This window comes from Lytechinus variegatus, chromosome 3 (assembly GCF_018143015.1).
Source record: "Lytechinus variegatus isolate NC3 chromosome 3, Lvar_3.0, whole genome shotgun sequence".
Lineage (NCBI taxonomy): Eukaryota > Metazoa > Echinodermata > Echinoidea > Temnopleuroida > Toxopneustidae > Lytechinus > Lytechinus variegatus.
The window spans coordinates 6995941-7019122 of NC_054742.1; the positions used below are offsets into that span (position 1 = coordinate 6995941).

At 35.3% G+C, this 23182-nt stretch overlaps 2 protein-coding genes across 5 annotated transcripts in view; one reads left to right on the plus strand and one right to left on the minus strand.

The window, feature by feature from the left end:
* Positions 1-2284: 2284 nt before the first annotated feature.
* LOC121410102 (E3 ubiquitin-protein ligase MARCHF4-like) lies at positions 2285-13368 on the minus strand. Its single transcript, XM_041601973.1, has 4 exons — positions 13076-13368; positions 5552-5741; positions 4521-4681; positions 2285-3564 (listed from the first exon to the last, which is right to left on the minus strand). The coding sequence occupies exons 1-4, from the start codon at positions 13196-13198 to the stop codon at positions 3184-3186; spliced, it is 855 nt and encodes a 284-aa protein (XP_041457907.1). The 5' UTR covers positions 13199-13368; the 3' UTR covers positions 2285-3183.
* Positions 13369-18996: 5628 nt separating this feature from the next.
* LOC121410103 overlaps positions 18997-23182 on the plus strand; it is a 54935-nt gene continuing 50749 nt past the window's right edge. For all 4 annotated transcript variants that reach the window (XM_041601975.1, XM_041601974.1, XM_041601976.1 and 1 more), the window contains exons 1-2: positions 18997-19101; positions 21254-21490. In XM_041601975.1, the coding sequence (XP_041457909.1) occupies positions 21348-21490 (143 nt within the window). In that variant the 5' untranslated portion in view covers positions 18997-19101; positions 21254-21347. The remainder of the gene's footprint in view (positions 19102-21253; positions 21491-23182) is intronic.

Genomic DNA, 23182 nt, shown 5'->3' on the forward strand with positions numbered 1-23182 from the left:
GTCCGATGCCCAGTTGATCTAATTTCTAGCCCGTCTACTTATTATACAAAAATTATATCTCATTCATAAACAGTTTAACGGTTTATCTAATCATCATGATTATACAGACTGAGCGGAGATAGAAATGGTTTATACTGAAAAAAAATGATGGTCCTTTAAAAAAAATCGACATTGGCGAAAAAAAGGTCTTTAATCCCGATTAAAGGTGAATAATATAATAAAGAATTTGACAAGCAAAAAAAAAGACTTCTCTTACGTATCCCCGATAATACTACAAATATTTTTTATGGCTCTCAAAGGGGGAAGGGGCGAGCAGATATGCGCCCCCCCCCCCGATCCGCCAAAATAGCGGTTCTGATTCTCGCCTAGTCATCAGAGGGCATGCGTTCGACTCCCACCATGGCCTAGCGTCCTTTGGCAATTAGGCGTCAATCCACAATTTGCCATTCTCCTCCCTGGCACAAATGGGTATCCGGTAGGATGCGAAAGTCTATGTAATATGCCTGGCAATTGAGTCTTGGAACTCTTGTTGGAATGCTTTCCAGGGAGTGGAAAAGGCGCATACATTATATGCGGGCATGCAAGGATCCGATGACCGGGGTAATGATAATCTGTAAAGTGCTTAGAGTCGTATAAATGCGGAATATGTTATTAAATCAAGAGCCTATGCCAGCAGACTAGTGATAAGTAGACGAGGAAGTTTTAGATCAGTTAGCAGTTCACCGACTTACATCAACAGGCTCGACGTTTATCATGGTTATGTGTTAGAAAATTGACGACATTATGCGTTGACTGCGACATCATGCGTTGGCATAATGTTGCAATATGTGCGACATTAACAATATTTTCTCCTACATTTTCCCCGATCGACCGAAAATAGCTGATTTCGTTTTTTGAGGGGGTTAGGGTAGTCATAACTTTAGACTAAAGTATTAAATTTGTCTTAATTTTATGTTTACAAACATGTTAAAGTATCTCTTTTTTACCGCAAAGCGCGAACTCATTTTATCACTATAACTATTTATACCTGAAATTTGAGCATTTTAGTTTTGAATCATGAACATCATGAACAAAATTTTGATACACCTACCTCAAGTAAAACCTTTTAAGCACTGCAATATACAGGAACATTGTGTAGAGGATTAATGATGCTAAAGAGCGAGTTTTTTTTTTGGGGGGGGGGCATTTAGTCCTATAAACAGGACAATTTATACATCATTCATAAGAACGCGTATTGAATTAAACAATTGCAAATGCATCAGTGAGCTGTAAATATGCGATTTACTAACCAGAAAAGGGGTTATTGTGAGCTTTTATGGGATTTCATGAAGTGGATACGGATCTCACTACTTGAATAATACGAGCGCGAAGCGTGGGGCATTTTTCCCGATATTAAGTACTTTTCTGTATGGGCTAGATGTGAATCTCGCTAAAACAGAGTTATAGCTAAAATCCTGACTAGAATAGTTTGTGCATATTGATTTGTTTTTTTTATTTTAAGCCCCATGTTATCCTCTTGAGCAGATTCTTTCCTCGCTCAATTGACCATACGAGCGCATATCGCGAGCGAAATTTTAATTTTTATATCGATGACAAGAGGTTTTTCTATATTCCAATAGTTATTCCCCACCAATGTGTCAATCACTTTAATTCCTCCTGTCTTTCTATTTTTCCTCTCCATTTTTAATATGCCATTAAGGAGATGTGGCAGCTTTGCCCACCTGGATCCGCCTATGTATGTGTAAATAAATGGAACGAAGTGGTTACATATTCCATATTAACGAAACCTTTTTTCTTGTCAATTTGGCTGATCCAATTTTTAGTCATACAACCTTACAAAGCACAGCATCTAAGGGAAACACATTACACTTTTTTTACTCCCAACAAAATAACGTAGAATATCTAGATCTTTTCCTTTAGATGCGCATAGGCCTAATGCCAGGTGGCATGTTATACTCTAAAAACTACTCCATGAGGGTAACTATGTGTCCACCCAACATTGGGCATTTCTTTTTGGGCATTTTCATTTATCCAGTGTGATGAAAATTTTGCCCATTCTAAAGTAATTGCTGCTAATTTTTTAACCTTACTGGACAATATGCTTCCCGTATTGGGTAAAAATACTGCCCCAAATTGGTTAGACACATTGTTACCCTCGTGCTGGGTAAAATTTTACCCAATATTTTTTAACAGTATAGAAACATTATTATGCAGAAAAGGGAATTTGAAGCCCCCCCCCCCCCTCCTCCCAGCTAAAACAAAAAAAAAACTAACACAATGAAGCCTGTGTAGTTTTATGTTTATTTAATATTAAATATAATGTACTATGCTGGATAATCCTTTAACAAAAAAAACATTTGTACTGCTATCACACTGTATACATTCAGTTGAAATCAATCGTTAGGTAAAATGTTGAAATATTGATTTTGAGTGGGCCAGATACGCCGGATGGAGCGAAAATTTAGATTTAAAAAATGCGAAGCGAAAATGAAATACTCAAAACGGTTATTCTTTTGAGTTTTCGTAGCTCATTACAACTATAGGCTTAGTTTCCATTCAATGTATAAAGCACATGATGTAAATCATGCATGAAGTAATGATTTAGAAATTTTTATTTGAACTATTTTGATACTCCGGCCACCCCATAAACATTTAAATTTGTGTGTAATGTAACTTGAAAATCCCCACAAGTTGTTATTCAAGCATATAATGTTGAGTTAAAACACAATTTTCGTAAATCTTATTTAGCGTAATTAGTCTCCAGTGAGGATATCCCATAGGTATTATGTCCCCATCACATAAATATATCTATCTCGACAACAGCAGCTTGTAACAACGATACCGGGTAATTGTGTCTCTTTTCTTCATAGAAAGCTTAAAACATGATTACAATGATATAACTACGAACTAGCTGCCCACTTTCTGTTAAACAATGAATTTCCACTTTGTAAAATGTACAATTTATCATTATCATAGTTATAAGCATTCATTTGAAAAATGTGCATCTATCACGAAAAGTACATAAACGAATTTAAAGTTTTAGCTCCCATACAGAAAGCAATATTATTAGTGAATAAATATGGAAAGACGTGTGGTAAAAGGTGTAGTAGTAGCGCGAGCATCATGTATAATTTTTCAAAGTAATTGAATGTTCAGCAATAATGTTTTAAAGTTATTGTCAGATTAGAAGAAATAGAGTGGTGCTGGGACCCTTCGCCTTGAATTGTGATGGTGACCAGTCCCGTTTTCAACGTCCTGATCGTTCTGACCAAAGAAACTTCCACCTCCGAATTCTAACTGATGAGGTTGTACCCTGGCAGCCCAGATGGAAAAACAACACAAGAGAAAGATTCCAAAGGTTGCTGTGGCTATCATACATACAGAAACCATTAATTTGCTTGCATTCGTTTCATCGCTCTCGTCGGTTTTGTCGCTAGACGAACTTTCATTGTTGTCATCGTAACTACCGAGATTGAGTTGTTCACCGAGTAAGAAGAAACCAACAATGATGACGACAAGAAGAGGAAGAGAAGCAGCACTGCCCATACACATTACCTGACGAGTCTGCATAGAATACACAAAGTGGAAATATTAATATAAATAATGCAATACTATTAATACAACAACTCTTACATTTTTAAGGCTACTTTGTTGAATTGTATGGAAATCGCTAAAAATTATCAATGCTTGTATTGGAGAAAAAATATTAAAAATTTGCAATGTGAACCTTCTTTGGATTTACAATGCTTACTTCAAAATATCATAATTGTATATCATTCTATAATCTGAAATATATTTCCCATTCTTTCTTAAAATACAAAACTATTTTAAGGTCATGCTTATCTGGCACAATTTCCTGAATGGATATTATCATCATTTTATCATCCATACCAATCTTCAGGGATTTGACAGTTGATCGCACCTATAACACAAAGTTACACAAAGCTTATTGACTTTATTACATCATGATTACAATCAATCAATAAAAAATTCCATATCATCTATCGCTAAGCTCCGTTCTATGGGGTTCTGCGGATGGGATCAGCAAATCACTTAATTTGTCTAATGCGTCACAAAATAATGGAATATTGCTCGATTAGTCAAGTAGATAATTGCAATTATTTTAATGATCCTCACACGCTCTCAAATATGGCGATATGTCCTTCAGATTAATAGCAACGTTAACCACAACCAGTTCTGTAAATTCCAAATGATCGGGAGTTGGAAAGTAAGAAGAAGGAATGTGCATCAATCATACAATTTACAGTATAATTATTAGTTTGATGGAATAAAACGTTAATGTAACGAGTAAATTTAGGATTAAGCAATAATCATGTGAATATTTTATCAACATTCTATTACACAAACCTAAACATTTAGATCCCCAATTCACAGTATCTTAATGCAAGAAAATTTTATCTTCAGTTATTTGAAATTTCTATCAGATAAAAAGGAGTTGGATTGTTGTTTTTATAGACCCAACGTAATATGAAGAAGATGGTCATTATTAACCTCCTTACCATTAATCTCTGCTTAAGTCGGATATATTTTGGTTTGTATTTCTGATTGCAGATTTCACATGTAGTGGCCCCTTTCATACTGGTCCATTTCTGAAGACACTTTTTATGTGTGAACTGCGCTGAACCAGAACAACCGCACGGGGAGATAAGCTTGGTCTTTCCTAGAGACAACAAAAATGAACACACATATTTAAATAATAACTCCTAAATCATCTCGACATAATTAGAACGCAGTTTAATCACTAACACTAACAAAGTGGTATATTAAAACACTAATAAAATTTGTGGAAAGATATTTTGATAGGAATATTGAATACTCCTTTTACCATGTTTACACGACTATACTGTCAATATTTCGTTTAGAGAGATATATGATAATGTACATTATATTCTTTTTGCTCTGTACTATTTTTTCTGGGTTATGTACAATAGAGAATTTAGAGTTGTTGCGACTGGTAGTACAAACAAATAAATATAACAAATTTATGTAAATAGTGTATCAAACAGATTTAGATATCTATGTTATATTTGCAAGGTGTAGTATATTTTTTTCTACTGTCAGGTGGTAATACTTTTAAATGGGAAATTACTTCTCAATCAATAGATGCTACAACATGTATGTTTAATGTACAAATTGTTTTGAACGACAAACTTATCATAATAGGGCACTGAATAGAAAACAACGATAAACAAACATTAATGTTGTTAATCTTATTTTAAAATACTTCCAATATGTGATTTATTACAGTGTAGGGAGAAAACATGATATAAAAAAAAGGGTGTCAAAGGAACTTTTGACCCTTTTTAGTCCTGTGTCAATCTTGTTATTTTACGTATATTTTTGTAAATAAATACTATATGAAAAAATAAAATAACAGACCCACATGAAGGGATTAAAAAGAAAGAAGGAAATCATTACGATCGATCTTATCATTATCGTTATTATCATTATTATGATATGAGTTATCATCTTTAACATTATCAATATGACGTTGATGTAGTCATCATCGTGATATCATCGTTATACGTACCTCTCTCGTCTTCTGTATCATGGCATATCCTACAAACAGGTTCATTACTCGACGTCGATGACCACGAAGCTCGACTTGTATTAAGTGAATCCAACTTGGTCTTGCCATCATCATTGATGTGTGTGAATACAACTGATGGTGTATCTGATTCTGGCGGTGGTTGTGGATCCGATAGCGTCTTTGGTGTACACTGAAAATAATGATAAGAAAATGTTCTTTATTTCTTTATTTTTATATTTTACTTTATAGGAGCATCTTTAATGTTATATAAACTTACTTGCATTCTTCGAACGAAATGTCACTGTATTGCATAAACACCCCCATTCATGGTCATTGCAATCAATAGTAACTTACATTGAAATCTTGCCTGATTGGCTCGAGTTTGATTTTAGGCTTTGTTGTGGGTGTACAGTATGTTATGATGATCGCTAAATACCCTCGATTGTAAATTCATTGAATCTATTATAACAGCTGAGCAATATGCATATCGTTACAGTAATATATAATTTTACTAATTTATCAAATTTATGTACATACATGTAGGGCCTATGTGGGTGTACGTGCTTGCAATGTCATGGAAAGATATACGTATGTTATAACATGTCAAATTTGAATATAAAAAGGTGTCTCTTTGTAACTTTTTTAATGACACTTGTAAGAACGTGTTCTGTTGTATATAAATACATCATTCTTTTGTATTCTGTTCTAATCTTTTAGCCATTTTAACTTATCACTTTGTTTTTGCACTTCAATTAACCGAGCTTGACAATTTGTCAAGTTGAAAACATCCTCTAAATGTGTCACGCGAGTCACAAAATTGTAGTTGACAAATGGTAAGGAGAATAAGATACTAAATCAAACCAGCAAAGAAGATTCCCAACTGCAAATATCTTTATTGCGAAAAAACGCCCTTAAGTGCTGTCGCGCGAGTCACGTAATTTTTTTTAGAGTAGGCTACGTGTATGTCACGCGAGTCCCATTTTATCACAAAATGAGCCATGTTTTGTGGAAAAGGGATAATAATTTGGATCTTTTGGCAGATGTCATTTCTTTAGGCCTGGATGATTACTTATATTTCGAAAAACGTTGTTGAATGTTATTAAGAACACATAAGGGAGTCCCTCGTGTAAATTTTCATGTAAGTAGACATATCAGAGCTCAAGTTTAAAATTCCTTTGTTGTAAACAATAAATGGAATGCAAATGACCATAAATGTTGTGTTTGAATGGCCCATTTTACTGTATAAAATCATGATAATTTGTTTAACGTATAGTCCAAACTGATATTGTCACGCGAGTCACATTTCAAAATGACAATCGAGTCAAAAGAAAAAGTCAGGCGTTAATTAATTTTGAACATGATATTTTCAGATGTTTCAAAATACTCTCCAGAAAAATGTTATCAAAATATGGTATCTTCTAAAGGAAATTACAGACAAATATAGTAAGGTCATGAATATTCAATAGGGTCGCGTCACGCGAGTTACAACAAACAAATATCTCCTTAAAAACTTGTAGGACAATGCGTATTATGAATTCTTTGATTGAAATAAATAGGAAAAATAAGTCTGCAATATACGTTTTCAAGTAATTACCGTAAGAAGTTGAAATTTTTTGTAAATGTCATGCGTGTCACCATGGAATGGATGTATTGCATGTCGGTAAACTCGTCAAATAGGTTGTCTAATGCGCGAACCATGATCTTTAGCCCTCACTTATTTCCAAAATTCGTATCATTCATTGATTTATCAAATATTCTTTCATGCATGCTCAAAATGGCATAATATTAATGTTACGTAGCAGATTACGAAAAAGATGTAATACAAAGAAGTTTATGAAAATACAATTAAAACTCCACTAACTCTGTTTCAGTAACAATAAAAACATTAGATACAAGGGATAAAGCGTAAAATAACTGATTTGCGCACTATGAATGTATTACGTCATTACAAACATGTATTCTGCAATTTTGAAAGGGGAATGTGCTTAACAACCATTTTTTAAAATTAATGTCTTTACATTTTTATTTTTATGAGGATTTTTTGCTTTTCATTTTTTTCTGACGAAATTCTCCTGAACTGAAACCGTCAGCACCACCTATTTAAAAATAGTTCCCTGGACCAACATTACACTATGCCTGATTTATGTCATACGACGCGAGAATCGACGACCACCAAGATAACTACTTTATGAATTATACTCTGTTCACTGACACATTGAAGAAAATTAGTAAATTATTTAATGTCATTCATTATCTTGATTAAATCGTCCTCACCTCAAAATTCAATTATGATAATAGATTTAGGCCTATAAGAATGATGATATCTTAAGCGTTTTTGGTTAATCTATTATCATAGTTAAATCTTTTACTCCTTATGTGATTTTTTGGTGCAACTATTGGTTTAAATATATATTGTGATAGGGTTTAGCTTAGGCCTGGTATTTTTAGAGCCCTTAATATTTTGTGAGTTATGACCCTGCCAGATTGCCTTCTGGGCAAGTTCCTTAAACTACGGGTGAACAGGCACCAGTCCCCTTAAATATATTTTAAGTGCTGTTTAATGTAATTTCATTATTATCATCATTATTATTATTATTATTATTAGTAGTAGTAGTAGTAGTAGTAGTAGTAGTAGTAGTAGTAGTAATAGTAGTAGTAGCAGTAGTAGTAGTAGTAGTACTATAGTAGTAGTACTAGTAGTAGTAGTAGTAGTAGTAGTAGTAGTAATAGTAGTAGTAGTACTAGTACTACTACTAGTAGTAGTAGTAGTAGTAGTAGTAGCAGTAGTAGTAGTAGTAGTAGTAGTAGTAGTAGTAGTAGTAGTAGTAGTAGTAGTAGTAGTAGTAGTAGCTGTAGTAGTAGTAGTAGTAGTAGTAGTAGTAGTAGTAGTAGTAGTAGTAGTAGTAGTAGTAGTTATTTATTATAAAGCGATTTGATCATAAAGCGCTATATAAGTACATGTTATGTATGTATGTACACTCTAAAAAAAGAAATGTTAACTAAACATTTGAAAGGTAAGATGAGTGACAACATTTTCTAAATGTTGTATTTACCACTTTAAATGGTTCTATCCAACACTTAAAATGTTGGATTCAGCTTTATACAAGGTTGGATGTAACATTTGGAAAAGGTTGTCACTCCTCCAACCTTTCAAATGTTGATTTAACATTCGATTTTTTAGAGTGTATGTGTGTATGTATGTATGTATGTGTGTATGTATGTATGTATGTATGTATGTATGTGTATGTATGTATGTGTGTGTGTGTACAGGTAATGTTGACAATGAGAAGAGTTCTTACATACAAGTATACTATCACGCAGCACTCACGTCTATCGCTATAACGCTATACCTCTTAGGCCTACTGGCTCGTACCCACACAGGAGGTGTTGATACCGGAAACTGCAACGATGAACATTGTTTTATTCGGCTTTCATAAAATAGTGCTCATCATAATACTTCACAAAGTTCTCACATGAGAAGAAAGGGAATATTGATAAAATGACGTAACGTAAGAATGTCATTACACAACTATTATTGGCAATTATAAATGTCTTAGATTAAATTTTGACCAGGCATATTTTCAAAAGTTTTCTCAAACCATGGATCCTACTCGATCCATGGCGCCATATTCATCACGCTTCCCCGCATATGAGCCGTCCATTCATTATGTGACATACCTTCGAGGATTAAGGGTTGCATAAGTTCAAGTTAAAAGCTAACTGTTAACCGCATCTAAGATCTCGATTCTCTCACAAAGAGATGTAATATGATGGTGAACGCGGGAAGGGGATAATGGTCATTCATTGTCAATGTTATGTAACTTCTTTTATTAGCCATGATGTTTGCGCTGGGCTTATTTCGCTCATAATCTTTCAGAATGGAATGTGCTGGAAATAAGCGCTACAAATGTATAGGCCTACTCTGAAGAAAATTGAAATTAATCTCGGGCTTGTATTTAGTTGAAAAGGGTTGACGCAAATTCTTCGGAATACCGATTCCCTTTAGCGGTCATATTCATATGCTCGATGTATCTGTGCCAATGATGAATGATATTTTTTAATAGATTCATCGGCCCATATGATGAAGTCCAATTTACCGCAATGAGCAATTGTCTCACTGTTAAAATTGCGGGGAGACGAAAATACAATTGTATTGGTATGAATGGTTTCTTATTTTTACTGCATCTTTTCATCATTCTTCAATGTTGAAGAAAACTATCTTTGCTTGTAGTTATTATTCCCATACCTGGACAGTTACGAATATTTTTAGCGACAAGCAAACTGAAAATTGTATCTGTATAATTCTTAAGCATCCTTGTAACGATAAATTTAAACCACAACTTCAGACCAGATTTAAAAATAACCTGCATTAATTCTGAATATGGACCATTAAGTTGAATAAGATTGGCATAGTTCTAGTTATGCTTTAATCCTATAGACCAATTTCACGGCCGGTTTATGTATTTGGCCCTCTATCGGCGACGCCATTGCTGCGGTGTGCAAGTGCGCTGCTCGCGATTGGCTCTGTGTACAAATTCAATGAAAGATTACAGATAAACTCTGATATTGTGTCATTAACTTCATCATAAATCAATAAAATGAAGCATGGACACCTGGGTAGACGATGTAAGACAATGGCCATATCTGACCGATGAAGGTATGATGAATTTTTGCACTTTGGCTACCTTTTCCCCTTAGTTTTGTCAGTAAAAGTGAGTTGATGATGACCAAGAATCGCTGTTGGTTTTCATCAGGGAGCTCACTTCTTGTTGCTAGTATTGTGTTAGAGTAGCGGGAGAGTGAACGAGACATAGAGTGAGAGAGAGAGAGGATGAGAGAGGGGAGAATTAAGGGGGAGAGAGTATGTGTGAGAGGAGGGGGATAGTGAGAGGGAAGAGGGGAATAGTGAGAAAAGGGGGGGGGGTATAGTGAGAGAGAGAGAGAAGGGGGGGGGGGGCTAGCGAGAGAGTGTGTGAGAGAGGGATAGCGTAATACAGAGAAGGGGATAGTGAGAGGGAGAGAGGGATAGTGTGTGTGTGTGAGAGAGAGAGGGACTGATATTTCCACCTAAGCATGATCAAACAAATCCCCCCTCCCCCCCCCCACAAAAAAACCACCACCACCACATTTTATGCAGGCCAAAAAGTATCCAAAAGGAGGGGGCAAGGCAAGAGAATAAAACTGAGAGGAAGGATAAAGGAGGAAGGGGAAGAGAGAGCCACTGGCGACGCATTCCTTCATCACGGCCTGGAAACCTATGCAGGGAGTACGGCTTCACACACAAACAGGCTTCATGAGTCCAAGGCGAGTGAATTTCACATTCACTTTGCTTCCAATCCTGAAGCTTTCTCCACTTGTTGTGGCAATTGAACACAGCACAGCTGCGACCTGAACTTCTCCGATTAATGCTCATTGTGAATCTTACAAGAAATCTGCTCAATTGGTTCAAAATAAAAAAAAATCGAACGAATGTACCAAATACCCTATTGACTTGTGTAGTATAAAAGTTGATTCGCCCACCGCAGCATGGCGACCAGTCTGCTGCCCTCTCACGTTGTGAAATTGGTCTATACATTCCTAGCCTCTTGTCGATGCCCTGCCGGCTGCTTTCCGAGCGAACATAAGAACATCGTGTTTTTAAGGGTAATTGAGATTTAAAAAAAAGGGCCGTCAAGGAGATCTAAAAGGGGAGCTTGCACAGGTTCTTAAAATTTTAATTTGCAATTTATGAAAAGGTTCAAATTTTGTTATTCCAGCATTTGCCCAAATAATATTACAATATTCATTTTTTTCTTAATATCCGCCATGCACTCGAAACCTACTTCTCGGTGCCTTTTGGAATTCTACTATACACGTACAGTACAAAACTAGAGAGGTTCTTCATATAATCCACTATTCATGAATGTAATCAATTAATTACTGAAGTCGCCACATAAGCTGAACAGGGAAACAAAAAAGATACAAGAGCTGTGAAGCCCAATGGAAAAATTGAAACAAAGAAATGAGATCTTATTTTGAAAAAAAAAAATTCAAATGAATTTTTATTTCACCAGGTTTTGTGGCCCTCGATATGAATAATTGACACAGCAACACGATTGGTCAATTATTGTTCAATAACATCTTGTTTTTCTTAATTATTTATCGTACATGTATGTCCTCATACCAACATAATAAACCAAAAAATTTAGCAAGACCAAAAAGTTTCAAGCAAAAATTTCGTCCATTTGGGTCCGCCCACAATGATTATGAAAGCAAATAAATGGCAGACAGTAATAGGTCCATGGTAATATATGAATAAAGTAATGTATCAGCAAACATTCTAAATTATGCTTTCGAACCCCTGGGGTTGGGCCAACCTAACCTGTAAGATTTGTTGTGCAATCTCTATATCAGTACCCAATTTTATTCGGAGCGGACAAAAGGAAGATACGCTTGGCTATGCATGGATTTTTTTCCTATTCTTTTGAAGGACCTTTGTGGGAATTTTCCATAGACAGACTTTAGGAAGTACATAAACATTCATTTTGAGCAGAACTCTAAATTGAAAATATAATAATAATAATAATAATGGGTATTTAGAGGCGCTAAAAACAAAAAGTACCATAGCGCGTACAAAAGTATGAAACATTTAATATTTGCAATGATTACAATACAATATTCAAGATAAAAATGAATAGAGTTGATTTTCACATAATATTTTGAATACAGATAGCCTGTGTACTTTTGGATTATTATTAGCTACCTGTATACTAGTTTAACATGTAATTCAAGGCACAAGAGATTTCAGAGACTTATCTACATGTAAATTACTGTCGAGAGAAAGCAATAATATAGAAGCATTTTTTTTTACATCTTTCCGACATCCGTGTGCCCAACAACTTGGTCACGATGGATGTAATAGTACTGGTTAATGCCGTATAACTTTTTTATTTTACATCCGATTTTGATGAAGTTTTCAGCATTATTCTTGTTGGATTTTCTCTATTTATTCAAATCAATTTTTTTTCTGGGCTGGACTTGACCTTTGATTCATGTTTTACTTTTCCTAGCGGGGATTCCTGTCAAAATTTGTTTTTTTTTTATGAGAGTAAGTTCCGATAACTTTAATAAAAACAGATTCTCACTAAGTCCCCGGAAGCTATGTCTATAATAGTATTTTTGTCATTTGAGATTATGAATCCGAAATCGCGCATACCGGGGGTACATAATGAACAAATAGAGTACACTTTAATACTGACATATTGATATCAACAGTTAATCGTCATAAATGAATGCAAACTATTTTGTATTCATTAAAACATGCAAACTCAGTAATTAAGGTTACCATATATGGAACAAGTCTTAAAAACTGACACAGGCAGAGTTTCCATAACAAATCATTCCCCGCAAAATTTCCCGATGCTTTGTTATTCATCGGCATTAAAATTTCCAGTACGACAATACACCAGACGGTGGACTGTACTGTTTCCAGAAGAAGAAGAAGATTACTTAACTAAGTTGAAACCGATTGCATTTCTTACTGACCTGTATTTCTTCACTACATTGTGCTGTATGTTCATGAGACTCATCGCCTGGTTCCCTTGGAATATTACCCTCTTCCATGGTTATATCAGTCAACCGATTATCTTCAACTATTACCACATCCATTGGTATTTCCTACTGGCCGGCTGCCAAACAACTCCTGGTCAAAATATTTTCACAACTTGATATATTTCTAATGTTTTTTGATAGGACCTGCTTGGTTTACAATAAAAACCTGTCTAAAATAGAACGACGTTATGAGAATACAGCATGCGAGTGAATATAACAGCGCCTTTTAACAATAAAAGTCAATGCATGAATGAACACCAGAACATAATAGATCCATATAACTTATTTGCATAACCATTAATAGCCAATCAGGGAGCAGAGTTTATTGGAGCGGTGGCAAGTTTCATTGTTTATCAACACAGGACCCACTCTCTTGAGCGATCGCCTGGCATGCAAAGAACCACTGTAAAGTGGAGTTTTAACGAGACATTTAAAGGGATGCTCCCGGCTGAAAACAATCCGATAAAGAAAAATCAGACAAGCAAAACACTTAAAATGTTATCAGAATCGGAAAAGGAATAACAAAGTTATGGCACTTTAAAGATGTGCATTATTTCGGTGAAAATGTTCTTGGTAGGTCTTCATGAATATCCAATTAGCAAATTTATGATGACATATCCCACTTATTCTTTTGTATTTTATTATATAAAATTGGGTTTATTTAAATTTGTCGGCCAAGAACCGAAAAAATTGGATTGACAGCTGATTAAGTGCATGAGATATTCATTGCTGCAATAAAGGAGACATAATATTCACACAGGTATGAAAAAATGAAACAATTATGATTTCATGTAATAACATATGAAAGTAAAGTGGGATGTGATCTAATATTCATAAGATGGGCTGACATCATCAGCCCATCTAATGAAAATATTTATGATGACGTGCATATATAACTATTTTCACAAAATATTGCTAAACTTTAAACTTCAATAACTTTGTTATTTGTTGTCCGATTTTGATGAAGTTTTGAGCATTTGCTTTGTGAAATTACTCTATTTATTTAGATATGAATGTTTTCAGACCGGAGTATCCAAAATACTTTTTTAACAAAAACTCTTTCTTGACAACCGGAAATCTTGCTTTAGGTCTGTCAGACAGAGCAACAAGTACAATGCAACAAATGAATTTCATTTCATGTATCAAAATAGGTTGATAGCTAGGACAGACAGTCACATTGCTCTCAGGAACTTGAAGAAACATCCACAAATTTGAATCACATATAGTAAACATATTTGAAATTTTCAAATTTTATTCATATTTATTCTCACTACATGATTGTTCATTAGGCCTATACATACCGTAACACTTCCTAAGTTTGCTTTAAGTATTTTTATTAAAGATAAATGTAAAGAAAGCATGAAAACTGAACATGAGAAGATGAATATACATTTACAGAGAACAAAATCATACATTCACAATTTTTAAAATGTGATCATTAACTGATTTGTTAACGGTCATTTAATACCCTCTCAATTTCAAATTCTTATATCAGTGCAAATGTTACTAATACATGAAAACTTTAATTGTGACATACATTTTTTTTCTTACAGTGCATGTCATTAAGATGGTGTGTATGGGGGAGTGGGAACACTCCATCCGGGTTAAAGACGGTGTATATGGGGGAGTGGGAACACTCCATCCCGGTTAAAGATGGTGTATATGGGGGAGTGGGATCACTTCATCCCGGTTAAAAATATATGGAGGAGTGGGAACACTCCATCCCGGTTAAAGATGGTGTATATGGGAGTGTGAACACTCTATCCCGGTTCAAAGATGGTGTGTATGGGGGAGTGGGATCACTCCATCCCGGTTAGAAATATATGGGGGAGTGGGAACACTCCATCCCGGTTAAAGATGGTGTATATGGGGGAGTGGGAACACTCCATTCCGGTTAAAGATATGTGGGGAGTGGGAACACTCCATCCCGGTATATGGGGGAGTGGGATCACTCCATCCCGGTTAGAGATGGTGTGTGGGGGAGTGGGAACACTCCATCCCGGTTAAAGGGGAATCCAGCCTTGGCCATAAAATGTTATGTTGGGAAGGAGAAAAATAAATTAACAGAATGGTGAAAGTTTGAAAGAAATCGGACAAGCAATGAGAAAGTTATAGCTGCTTTAAAATTGAGATCACTAATACTATGTAGATTTCAAATTGGCAACTGTGTAAGTAAATTATGACAAGGGGCAAGGACAACTTTCCCATAGGCCATGTACTTTATTATCAGGGATTTGTGGTTTTCTCCTAAGTACCCATTCCCCTGGGGCAGTAATCTAATATAACCCAGGTAGTATATTGTAGTATGTCCTCATGAAAGAAAAATATAATTTGCAATAAAACTTTTGGGAAAAATGACATTTTAGCCATAATATGTATTGGAGTACATGGAAGAGCAGTCCTTGTCTTACACCACTATGACATCCCATATGCGGCCAATTTGAAGTCTCCATGGGTATAGTTATTACCAATATTTACAACTTTTAAAAATTTATAACTTTCTTGTTGTTCGTCCAATATTGTTCAAACTTTCACCTATCAACTTGTCTGATTTTTCTTTTCCTAATAAAAACAAGTATTTATTTGGGTTGGATTCCCCTTTAAAGATGGTGTATATTGGGGAGTGGGAACACTCCATTCCGGGTAAAGATATGTGGGGGAGTGGGAACACTCCATCCCGGTTAATGGGGAGTGTGAACACTCCATTCCGTTTTAATATTATTACTATTCATTAAGTGTCATTAATTACTGAGCAATAGGATGTCAATTTTCTGTATAACTATTAAAACATGCCTTTGCATGTGAATTTCCTTTGGGTATAAATGGTTAACGGATGATTCTTGTTGTGAATAATTATCCGCCTTTCTGAATTTGTCAGTTGCTTTATATTGTCACATTTTGATTTATGATTTGAACTAAAATTGATTTAGTAATTAATATTACAAAAAAAAACATATTCACCAAAACATAATAAGTAAAAATTTCACCTTTTGCCCTTTGAATTATATTTTCATTCAGTGTCCAAGCAATGTGAAATGCTATGATTTTGGTCAACCGATGTATTTTGAATAATTATCTGTCTTTATTTATATTGTAACATTTGCAATGTAACATGACTTTTGTAATTTGAACTGAACTAATTGAATAAATAAATACCAATACAAAACAAAAAAAGATCAAAATGTATAGAGTAATTCAATTGTATTTAGGGTAAAATATATATGTTACAATAACAGTATAGTAATAATATAAATGAGGTTCGTTAATCCGAAGGTTCGTTAGTCCGAAAATGAAATGAGGTTCTTCTTTCCGCAATTGAAATCGATTATATTTTTGTAACAAGAGCGATGTTAATTAGATATTTAAAAAAAAATAACAGGACGCTATGCATGATAGACTAATGGAGAATTATATAATGTGGCCGTGTACATAATGTGGCCAAAGCATGACTTGTATTGCATCAAGAATTGGCGCTTGGATCAAATTAGAACTGAATATTTGATTTTTTTCCAAACCGCGTAAAAAAAGTCTAATATATATAATTATAATGAAAATACTAATGTATCAATTGAAAAAGCAATATCAAACATGGAAATGACCTCTTATATTTTAAAGAGTGGAACGCTAACGGGATTAAAAAAGTCAGTGAGAATTTTTAAAATGGGCAGTGGATATCATCTGACTCATTACAAAGACGATAGGGCACAAATTCATTGTTCATAAATTTTAAATTTTCTAAATTGAAAAAGGCATTTCCAAAAGTATGCATGGGTGACTGAAATAAGAAATACAGTTTACACCAAAAATGAAACAGAAATTAACCAAAAATGTTTGCAATATCATTTGGTGATTTCATTAAAGTTTGTCGCATGAAAGCAAAACAATTTTATTTATTACTAAATGAAGAATCAGAACAAGAGAATCCCCCTGTTTCAGAGTGGTGGGAGGAAATTTGTCAACTACCAATAGATTATGAATGGAAGCACATATTATATTTAAGTTGAAAAATGTTAGAGATAATAAAGTGAGACAATTTAATTTCAAATTACTGCACAATATTTTGCCTTTTAGAGAAAATCTTTTTAAATGGAAGATCTCGTCAAACATTATTTGCTCATTTTGTAACGAACCTGAATCATCTATTCACATTTTGTTAAAATTTCATCAAGTAACTGATTTTTGAAAAAAGGTTCACATTTTGATATTAGATTGGTTTCAAAAAGACATTTATTTAGAAGAAAAGATTATTGTAATTGGTTTTAAAATCAGTGAGTCTAAATTTGACTTGATTAACCTATTATTAATTTATGCACAATATGCAGCGTACAAAGTATATATGTTAAATTACATTAGGAATAAATTATTTAATAGTCAATCAATTTGGATGGTATTTAAAAATGATTTCAGGAATTATGTTCAGTGGAAATACAAAAATAAGAAAGATGTCTTAGAAGAACTTAAAAATTTTCTGTTTTAGATATTCTTATGGACTTTAATGGACTTTTTAATAAAGAACAAGATATATATCCAACTAAAGATTATTGCAAATCAAAGCGAGAGTTCTGTTGAGGTTTAGAACTGAAAACGGGACATTCCATTCACCTATTCAATCATGAAAAGTATAGGATTTTGCTTTAAAAAATGATGCGAGCGCGAAGCGCGAGCTGAAAATTTTTATATTCAAATTTGAGGATGATTTTAAACAAAGAAGTATCTCAATCTCGCTTGCCGATTTCTTTGCAACATTGCGATTTTATTCTATTTTTGCACATCCGGAATTACGGGGCAAAACGATGTGTTTGCTTCCCCCAATATTTCAATTGGTGGGGCGATTGCCCCCCCCCCCCCCAGGATCGACGCCTCTGTGCAGCATATCTGAATAAACTTGCGTGCGTATGTTTAGATGTAGACCTAGAATATTGGCATTCTTAATACTTTTTTCCTATGAAAATGAACAATACGAGCGCGCGAAGCGCAACTAGAAAATATTTGATTTTCAAATCTCAAAAAGGTGAATTTTAACACTATTTCAAGCGCTGTGCAGAAAAATTCTGAAGTGAAGGGAGCCGAAATTCATTATTAAATGTCATGAAATGGGGATCATTTGTTATAGAATCAATAGGCCGTACATATACAATATGCGAGCGTGCAGCGCTAACTGGTACATTTCAACAATCAGACCTGAATAGGGATATTTTGAAAACTGTTTTGAATACTCGAAAGTAATAGGTAACTCACCGTAACTGACGAATCAATTTTTGCGAGCTCGCACTGCGCGAGCAGAAAATGTTGATAATGAGAACATAAAACTGACAGAGCACTTTTTAAAAATCATTTTGTAAATCAAATAAATCAATGAAAGTTCGATTTCCCAGCTGAAATATGTTTTGCATATCGACTTTAAAACTTAATATTTTAAGCTCCATATTGAACAAGATATGTAAATTACCTAACAGGCAATGCGAGCGCGAAGAGTGAAAATTGATATGAAACATTTTTTATTTTCCAAGTCTTCTCCTTAATTTTATTCACTCGTACGTCTCTCTTATTTTTCCTCTCTTTTCCCTATTTCTTTCTTTCCCCTTTTTTCCCCTTTTCTTTGCTCCGCCAATGGGGGGGGGCTCGCCCCCCTGCTGCCACCTATGGAAGATGTATATTGATTGTTTATGTGAATTATTTCAATACACTGTGTGGTACTTTTCATCTTTGTGTGTACTGTTAAAGCCATTGGACACCAAATCTCTTTGTATGCGTACATTTACCAATGTGAGAATCTCGAATCTTGAGGTTGAAAAAAGCTCCCAGACAGTGCTGCTGCCTATAGCGCTAGCCTAAGCGTGTGGTTGCTATCGCAATGTGCGCATGCTCAATTCAATTAAAAGTTGCGTCCTAGGAGAAAAGTAGCAGGCCTATTATGTCATGGTGTTGAATTCCGCGAGATTGTAATTGTTACTTACAGGGTGAGCCTTACTTAATGTGTGATAGATACCACAGCATGTATTATAAAGAACTATATGAAATAATTCATATAAAAAACTTTAACGAAAAATAACAACGTTGAGATTTAAGATCGTGCGGTGCGAGCTTGTTGTAGAAAAACATCAGAATTAAGGTATGGGACTGACGTTGGTTGAGTGTGGTTCCACTGCTGGAGTGCTGGGTCGAAGAGTCTACCGTAAGGGCACTAGTATTCAACCCGTTTGGAGGAGAGTTTCCTCAAATATATAGAAACATAAAATTTACCTGAATTTCATACCCGTCTTATTTCTAAGAGCAAATGCTGGCTATTCTTTTTCCGTTATTTTTTTCTTCAACCAGTCGACTGTGTGCTCGGGTGATCGAATTATAGCTATAGCCTACGGTTTTTTGCACTAGTATTCAACCCGTCTGCACTAGTATTCAACCTAGCGATGAAAGATGGTCCTGTCTCTCAATCTGCCCTTGACCTTGTCCCATCCGACTATGGACTAGACCATTTGAGATGAAACCAAACAGGGAATTAATCAAAGCCAGAGACTTACATCATGTACATAGATCTAGATCCAATTTACCAATATAAACCCTTTTGAGATTTGCTTTCTATCCTCACTAAGTTGAATACTAGTGCAATTCAGTGCAAAAGACCATCGGCGCATAATTCGATCCTACGCGCATACAGTCGACAGATTGATAAAGAAAATACCGACAACAGATTACCCTGGAAATAACAAAGCTATGAAATTAAGATAGTTTCCATATTTCTAAATATTTTTGGAAATATGTCAAAATCTTTTAATTATGCCGGGTTGAATACTAGTGCCCTTACGGTACCTTAACATAGACCAAAAGCTTCGGTCTCTGTCATATTGGTTGTTCAGCTGAACTCCGTTGGCTTCACTCACCAAATACAGAGACCAAAGTTCTACCGCGATCTGTACAGGGGACTCAATGGCCATTTGTTTATGTAGACATGGGATGGGGTACGGTACTTAAGATCGGATAAAACTGGAATTTGGCGAGACAGCGGAGGTAAGTCACTATTTTGTTCCTTTTAACTTGATTTTTCTCAGTTTTTTGGCAATTAATGTGAAGAGGGAATATTAATTTACATTTTGGTCGCATTAATTTTCAAAATTTTTATTCATTAAAGTCAAAGACAAAAATTGAAGAGCCCCGACGGGGATTTTGCATTGCAAGTCCCCTAATGGTGGCTGCACGATAGCGAGCCGTCTGTGTACGAGGAGAAATAAAAAATATGTTTAAAAATCTCCTCGAAACAGACGGCTGCCAGCTGTCTAACCTTACCTAGCCTAGCCTGGGGCGTTTTGGGGAGTGAAAGTCCTGTACGTATGTATGGTCACTCCCCACTTACGCCTGGTACTCCTACCTATATTTCCCCACATACGGGTACAAAACCAGAAACTTTTGTCCCCGAGAATTCTACTTTCCCTCTAAAAGATCTATCCCTAAAACATGTACATGGGGTCCAACTTCATTCCCAACATTTTTGCGATATTGATTTCATTTTTAAAGAAGAATTCATTAAAAAAATGAGAGATTTGTTATGAAAAGATGGGAAGAGCTTACGGCCGTGTTTACGTCGCCATCTTGATTTCTTTGTCTTCCGCTTGGCGACAGCACGCAAATTGGCCATAAGCTCTTCCCATCTTTTCATAACAAAACCTCATGGAACCTGCCTCCTTTCGTAGTAACTTGCCGCAGTGATTAACTTTTACAATTGGTTGCATCAGCAGGAGGAAATAATGTTTCTTGATTGAAACTCCTGACTATTACACTTCATGAACATTAGTAAGTCGTCAACAAACTGCCTTAACCCTAAAACCATCAGCAGGGGGGTGAATCACCCGCCCCCCCCCCCCTCATCATTTTGGGTGATCATTCTGCCTTGCAAAATTTTTCGACCGTGCCGCTCGCTGACTTGGTACTTTGAACTGAAGCCTTGCACATCTTTTGAGACCAAAATTACGATGCTCGTGTCTGAATATCTATTTTCTGTAATTTGTCAAATCATCTAAATCTTTATTTTGTGATGAAACCAACTACAACCAGTGAATTTACTCAGTAAAAGGATGAATGTATGCCAATGTGTCTTATTTTCCCTTGCATTTTCAGATGACAAAATAACTATGTGACCAAATTAGAGGAGTCCTTCTGCACACCAGGACAGTATTATCTATGCAGAACTTAAGAACAAAAAAGTGCTAAGATGTCTTCATCAGCAGAGCTTTATCAAGTTGGTTCATCTGAAAAGATCAAAGCATTAGAAGAAGAACTAGCCAAGGAACTTCAGGATCTTAAGAATGATATTGAGGAGAATGAGATGCTGGGCAAAATGCCCAAAGTTGCAAGGTTAGTAAATTCAATTTTTTTTGTGCTAATTTTAACCTGTTTTATTCATACTGGACACTGTGAAGTGTTGTGAATCAACAATGCCAATAATGCTGATAAAGTGTAGCTATTTTTATTATTGCAGATAGTTCACCTCACACAGCATTGACCAGCAATGTGTAGCATCTTAGATAACATCTTTTCTATCTGTGTTTTGATGTCCAACCAGCCCAGAAATATCTCAAATTAAGGAAACTCTTCTCTCTATGCATTGTCCAACCAATGACACCTGACAGATGGTCAGATATAGACTCTGGAAGTGCAAGAGAAAACAAGCTTTTATACGCCCGTCTCGACGGGGAATCATTATGGTATCACGTTCGGTGCTTGTCCGTCCATTTGTTAACTTTTCCTTGTAAACGCAATAACTTCAGTTTAACTTAACTTAGGCTCATAATGAGGTGTGTATGATACTGGCATGAATCCCAGGAAGCTTATCGATTTTAAGGTCAAAAGGTCAAGGTCTTAGTGACATATTTTCATCTTACCCTTCTGCAGTCCTTGTAAACTGATAACTTCAGTTTAACTTAACCTGGGCTCAAATAATTTGGTGTGTACTATACTAGCATAGATCCCAGGAAGCCTATTGATTTTGAGGTCAAAAGGTTAAGGTCACAGTGACATATTTTCATCTTACCTTTCTGCAGTCCTTGTAAACGCGATAACTTCAGTTTAATTTAAACCAGGCTTGTATAATTTGGTTTGTATGATACTAAAATAGATCCTAGGAAGCCTCTTGATTTTGAGGTCAAAAGGTCAAGGTCACAGTGTATGTTTTCATCTTACCCTGCTGCAGTCCTTGTAAACGCAATAGCAATAGTTTAACCCAGGATCATATAATTGGATAATTTGGTGTGTATGATACTGGCGTGAATCCAAGGAAGCTTATCGATTTTAAGGTCAAAAGGTCAAGGTCTCAGTGACATATTTTCATCTTACCCTTCTGCAGTCCTTGTAAACTAATAACTTCAGTTTAACTTAACCTGGGCTCATATAATTTGGTGTGTATGATACTAGCATGGATCCCAGGAAGCCTATTGATTTTGAGGTCAAAAGGTCAAGGTCACACAGACATGTTTTCATCTTACCCTGCTGCAGTCCTTGTAAACGCGATAACTTTAGTTGAACTTAATCTAGGCTCATATAATTTGGTGTGTACGATACTAGCACAGATCCTTGCAATTCTATTGATTTTAAGGTCAGAAGGTCAAAGGTGAAGTCAACATCTTCCACTTTTCTTGATTGAACACTATCTCCATTTTCTACATTACAGACAGGTGTATTATGTGCTCACCTTAGTGACATTCTTGTTATAACAGGCTACCACTTTCTATCAATATACCAAGGTGTTTTCCACATCCAAATCAAGATTGGAATACCTGGAAGTCCTTCTTACTTTGGAAAGGAACAAAGCATATTGGCAAAAACCAATTTGGGATGTGGTTATAACATTAGCGTTGACTTGCAAATCATAAACCATGCTGCATTTCCTTCAGAGCCCAGACCTTAAGAATTATTCTATCTAAGATGACCAAGTACCTACTTGACATCGGTACTCTGTTGAGATGTAACAAAAAAGAAGTCAGTGCAAAACTTTGGTTCTGACCCTGTCTATTCATGAATATTATAGAGTGTTTCTCAATGATCCTGATC

Bases quoted from the DNA above. Each gene is read 5' to 3' on its own strand.
- LOC121410102 (XM_041601973.1), bottom strand. From the start codon at position 13,198: ATGGATGTGGTAATAGTTGAAGATAATCGGTTGACTGATATAACCATG. The intron at 5,742-13,075 runs GTCAGTAAGAAA...CATTATTTTCAG, and splicing joins AATGTAGTGAAGAAATACAG to TGTACACCAAAGACGCTATC. The intron at 3,565-4,520 runs GTAAGGAGGTTA...TATTCTATGCAG, and splicing joins GACTTAAGCAGAGATTAATG to ACTCGTCAGGTAATGTGTAT.